The sequence below is a fragment of the Nannospalax galili genome, unplaced genomic scaffold (genome assembly GCF_000622305.1).
Source record: "Nannospalax galili isolate Female #2095 unplaced genomic scaffold, S.galili_v1.0 scaffold17, whole genome shotgun sequence".
Classification (NCBI taxonomy): Eukaryota; Metazoa; Chordata; class Mammalia; order Rodentia; family Spalacidae; genus Nannospalax; species Nannospalax galili.
Window position 1 is genome coordinate 8,431,749 of NW_008342276.1, and position 5,720 is coordinate 8,437,468.

At 45.1% G+C, this 5,720-nt stretch overlaps 1 protein-coding gene across 5 annotated transcripts in view; it reads left to right on the forward strand.

Annotated features, from left to right (window-relative positions):
* The first annotated feature begins 746 nt into the window (after positions 1–746).
* The window catches only part of Tbc1d31 (TBC1 domain family member 31), a 75,461-nt gene continuing 70,487 nt past the window's right edge, over positions 747–5,720 (forward strand). For 3 of the 5 annotated variants that reach the window (XM_008837997.3, XM_008837991.3, XM_008837996.3), the window contains exon 1: positions 747–932. In XM_008837997.3, the coding sequence (XP_008836219.1) occupies positions 793–932 (140 nt within the window). In that variant the 5' untranslated portion in view covers positions 747–792. Of the gene's footprint in view, positions 933–984; positions 1,423–5,720 lie in introns of those variants that run through there. The other 2 variants (XM_008837995.3, XM_008837994.3) reach the window with 2 other exon arrangements.

Consider the following 5,720-nt stretch of genomic DNA (forward strand, 5'->3'; position numbering starts at 1 on the left):
ATACTACTGTGTGGCAATTTGTTAGGAAACAAATTCACAATCTTACCCAGCGCTGAAGTGGAGCTACTAGTACTATATAATTTGTATCTTTACCATGAGAAATTAGTTAATATGTTAATCGAGCACACAGGGGAGCGCCCATACTCAGTAAGCACTAGAGAAAGGAAGTTAACTTTACAAACTAAAAAGAACTCTCTCATCAGTGCAGCTGGTTGTTGCTTGTTTTGCTTTTCTGGATCGTAATAGGTGGACTGGACCCTGTGGAAACCCCTCGTAACTTTATGGAATTAAAAAATAATCAAGAGTATGGTGAAAAGTTCAAGAACGGACTATTCATCTATGACGTTCTTTGGTACTTGTGAATTCTGGGAAGGGAACCCTGTAATTCTTAACGCACTTGTCTCTTTCATTCTCTATTAGTTGTGTCTATACAGTCCTTAGTCCCTAAACCTAACTTAGAACGGAGTGCAGGAGGCAGAGGCCTCTCAAGAGAAACCACTTTTGTTGCCTGTATTTTGAGCCTAAAATCACGCGAGGCTGTCAGAGCCCCAAATTCCCACGCTTCCTTTGCAGAAAACTACGACTCCCAGAAGCCCTTGGGTCGGGGTGGAGGGCGGCCTTGGAGAGGGGCGGAGTCCAGAAGGTCGTTGGTCTACTCCCTTGTCCGGAGCGGGGCGGATCCACGTTCTGATTGGCTGAACTAGAGTGCCGTCCCCCGCGGGGTTGATACTGTCCTCGGGGGCGGGGACGACGCGGCCGCCGTACGAATTTCCCGGGCCGAGAGCGCGGGGCATGCCGGGAAGTGATCGGGTCGGTTACCCACCCAGCCAGCGGTGGTCCAGAGCGGCTACCAGCATGCAGAGCACGGACTTGGGCAACAAAGAGAGCGGCAAGATATGGCACCGCAAGCCGTCGCCGGCCACCCGGGACGGGTAAAGGCTGTGGAGAGCGGGGCGGGTCTGGGGGAATGTGAGCGGCCTGCGCAAGGGCCGGCCGGTGTAGTCGCTTTCGGTTCCGGCTCTTCCCGGCCCTGCATCCGTAGGTTGGGACCGCCGGAGGAGTAGGTAGCTCCGGAAGCCACTGTCCGCAGAGACGCTCCAGGCTCTGCACCTGCGTCCCGGCAGTGGGAGACAGGACGCTTTCTGCAAGAGAATTTGCGGTTCTGCTGAGTGCCGGGACTCTGCCTGCTTTGATTTATTTCTTACTGTTGCAGCTGGCAAGTGACTGTAGGAGGTGATGCGAGCAAAGAGAAAGTGCACATCTCCTCTCTCCAAACCTGAACTTTCTTCATCTTTAAATCATTGCTTGTGCCGGGATAGGCACAGGTGCAGTCAACTGTTTGATGAGCGCCTGCTGTGCGCCAAGTACGCTTCTAAGCTCTGGGAGACAATGGAGCAGACTAACGGTCTGCATAGTTTACATGTAAGAGTATATGTTATGGGACGCGGGTCCCGTCTATGATGCGGGGGCTTTTAACACCGCCAGCGCTGCTTTTCATTCTGTTTCTTGTAGTCTGTCCTGTTTGAGGTGCAGCCTCTCCTGTGTGACGTCAGTAGGAGCATTTGCCCCAGTGGTGCATTTGTTTGGGTTCCCATGCAGCACGTCAGAGTGATCTTGGTCCCTAGACTTGCGTGGACTTCACTGTGTCGCTTGGGTTCCGGTCTCGGTGTTTGTTTCCCTAGAGACTTTTCTGTTGATTTTTTGGTTGCTTCTCTATAAATCAACAAATTTTAAGTGTCGTCTTTTTATGCCCAAAGCACAGTGATAAGCGTTAGGTTAGCTACTTTGTTTGGTTTCTGCTGGCTGCCTTTATCAATGCGACCGACTCACCAACCCATTGAATAAAAATTTCTGTCCAAAGTGGAGGTTCTTCAGCGTTTTCAATTCTGAATTTGGAGTTTTTGTAAGTACCACTCTCCCTTTAGTATCCTCTAAAAGTGCTAAAAATTATAGCCAACTTAGCATAATTTCTTGCTGTTACAGAGTATTGAGATAGGCATGTAAATTTTTTAAAAAATGAAGAAACAGGTTCCTTGTTCCAATGTCCTTATTAGGCCAGAGATGGTGGAACACGCCTTTAATCCCAGCATTTAGGCAGAGTCAGGCAGATCTCTGTAAGATCAAGATTAAGGCCTGCTTGTCTACATAGTGAGTTTCAGGTCAGCTGGGGCTAAAGGAAACCCCATCAAACATACGTGCACACACACACACACACCCTAAAACAAGATGTCCTTAGGAGCTTCTTCCACAAAAACACAGCTTTCTTTTTGTTCATTGAATCCCATTGTTGGGTCAGGGGGATAGCCTGGCAGCCTTTAAAGGTGCTTGGGTTGCAAGTCCGGCAACCTGAGTTCAATCCCCAGAGCCCATGTGTTCCATTTTCCTTTTTTTTTTCCCTGTGATAAAACACTCTGACCAAAAGCAACTTAGGAGATGAAATGATTTGGTTTACATTTCCAGGTCCCAGTTTATCCTTGAAGGAGGTCAGGGCAGATACCATGGATGGGCACTGCTTGCTGTATGCTCAGCCAGCTTGCTTATACAGCCCAAGACCACCTGCCCTGGGAATGGTGCCATCCACAGCAGGTTGGACACTTCTACATCAATTAGCAGTCAAGATAATCCCCTACAGACATGCCCATGGGCCAGTCTGATCTAGGAAATTCCTCAATCTAGGCTTTCTTCTCAGATGATTCTAGGCCGTGTCAGGTTGATAATTAAAGCCAACTAGGACACCATGCAAAGGTGGATGGAGAGAACCAACTCCACAAAGTTGTTCTCTGACTTCTGCATAGCTGTCCATGGCACAGATGTGCACAAATAATAAATTAATTTCAAAACTTAAAATTTGTTATGTGTTGAGAGGAAAGATGAATCAGGGTTTAGTTTCAGTAAGGGCAAGTTATCAGCTCAAACCTTGGGCAGGTGATCACTAAGCAGGGAGAGTCACACTTAGTAGACACATTTTGTTGCTCTGAGTACTACTGTCCAGGTACCTAACTGAATTTCTACCCTGCCATAATCTTGCTTTTGTTGGTTGGTTTTTTAAAATTTTTGTTTGTTAAATTTATTATTGTGTGTGCATGCATCTCGTCATGTGTACATGTGGAAGTCAGAGGACAACTTGCATGAGTTGGTTCTCTTTCTACTATGTGAGTCCCAGAGATTGAACTCAGGCAATGAGGCTCAACAGCAAACATTTTTACTCCCAGCAGTACTGGGGATTCAACCCAGGGCCTTGTACCTATGACGCAAGTGCTCTGCCAATGAGCTATGGTTTCAGCCCTTGGAGAAAATGTTTAATCCACTTATTAATTTAGCATGCTTTAGTAAGATTTTGAAAAATGAGGAAGATAGATAATTCTAATATTAAATTTCAAAAATTCAGACACAAAATTGACATTTTCATGGTTGAATGCTGTTGTTGAAATAAAGAACGGAGGGCTGGCGGGATGGCTCTGCAGGTAGGGTGCTTGTGATCAAGCCTGACAAATTGAGTTCAATACCCAGGACCTATGTGGTAAACTGAGAGCACTGGCTCCCATAAGTTGTCCTTTGACCTCCAAATGCCATGCCATGAGCCCACATACATTTAAATGTAATGTTAAAAAAGAATTGTTTAAGTTTGAATCTGTAGGACCCTCCTTAATCACTTTAATTTCCTTACCAAAGGGATCCTCTCTAGCACATGCTGTCTCTCCAACATTTGTCTTCTTAGTGCTCTTTTTCAATCCGAACTAGTTCTTTCTGCCCCATTTGCTCATTTTCACTGTAGAGCTGCATAATAGTCACCATTAATAGCCATGCCACCATTTCTATATTAGGCTGCCTTGAAATTTCTTCTGCCAGAGAAATTAATCCATTGCTTTTCAACTTAGCCTCAGGCAAGCTTTTTGGTCAAGGGTGGACTCCAGCCAGACTCTTTGCCAAAATATCCCAAGTGCTGCTTAAGTCCTTATTTCCCTGTGGAACTACATTGTCCTTAGCACTGCTTTCTTCCAGGAGTCTACTAGAATGGCCTGTTAAGCTCTGCTTACAGCAATCAACCACTTTTCTAGCCCAACCTTCCAAAGTCTTCCACATTTCTTCAAAACCCGACATGGTCAGGTTCTTCACAGCCAACAGCCCACTCCTGGTACCAATTATTGTTATTAGTCACTTTTCTGTTGCTGTGATAGAAACACCAAAATAACTTACAGAAGGAAGAGTTTATTTGAGCTTAAAATTCCAGGGGAATTACAGTCCGTCATGGGGGGGAGGCATGGTGTGGCAGAGGTGGCTGGAAGAAGAGCAATGGAAGCTAAGCTCTCACATCATCAAGCAGGCACAGGAAACAAGAGAGCAACTGGAGATCCAGCAAGGCTTAAGAACTCTCTAAGCCCGCCCCCAGTGATGTGCTTCCTCCAGGATAGCCACACCTTCTAAGACCTCCCAAAACAACGCCACCACTGGGGACAAAATGTCCAAATACTTGGAGCCTATCGGGGTCATTTTCATCCAAACCACCACAGCATTGTACTAGTCTTTAAGACAAGAGTGTGCAAGCTTTTTCTCTTCCCCTTTGTTTTTGAGATAGGCTCTTAATATGTAGACCAAGCTGGCTTCAAACTAGTCCTCCTGCCTCCACCTCCTGAGTTGTGGGATTATAGGTGTGTGCATTATGCCCAACTCTATGTTGAGGGGTTATTTTGTGCTGCAAGGTTGCTTCTTCTTTTTCTAATTTTTTACATTTATTTAGTATGTGTTGTGTGTATGTGTGCTATGGCATATATGTGGAGGTTAGAGGACAATTTGGGGATAAGTGCCTTTACTGACATTTGTCACAGCCTAGTGCTACAAGTTTTATAAACTTTGGGGTCGGGGAGGACAGGGTCTCATTGTGTAGCGCTCACTAGCCTAGAACTTACTTGCCAGGCTGACCTCAGACTCAGAGAGGTCCACCTGCCTCTGCCTCCTGAGTGCTGGGATTAAGGGTGTGTGCCTGTACACCCAGCAAGTTTTATCAACATTTTTTAAACAGATGTATGGCACGGGATCCTCCTCAAAAAATAGTAACTTCTTAAGAAAGTTTGCCCATGAAAGTAGTATGTGATTATTGACAAGTACATATAAAATGCAGGAAAGTAGAAAAGGATGATCATCTACATTCCTATTGTCAGCAAACAACGAGTATTTATGTTCTTATCTTTTTTCTGTATGTATATGCTTTTAGTTGGTGTGTTTGTATATGTGTATGAGCTGTTTAAACCAAAGGTTAGAATACTTTAATTTTCATGTGGCTCAATGTATGACATATGTTTCTATAGGATAATATTGAAAAATAAACTTCCTTTCTTAACTTTTTGAGTAGAGGTGTGTTTTGTAGGATTTTAAAATAACAGGCATTCCACATAGTTTGAGCGCCTACCATATATTGTAGGTCAGGTGCTGGGATACAGTCATGCACAAACAGTCCTCACAGAGCACACCTGCCAGAGTATTATGGTACATCTATTAGAAATTAAACTACAGGGCTGGAGAGATGGCTCAGTGCTTAAGAGCACTGGCTGTTCTTGCAGAAGACGGAGGTTCAATTCCCAGCACCCACATGGTGGCTAACAACCATCTGTAACTCCAGTTCCAGGGGATCCGATGCCCTCTTCTCTCCTCCTCGGGCACTGCATGCATGGCACAGGTGCACTTGCATACATGCAGGCATAATACTCATACACATAAAATTT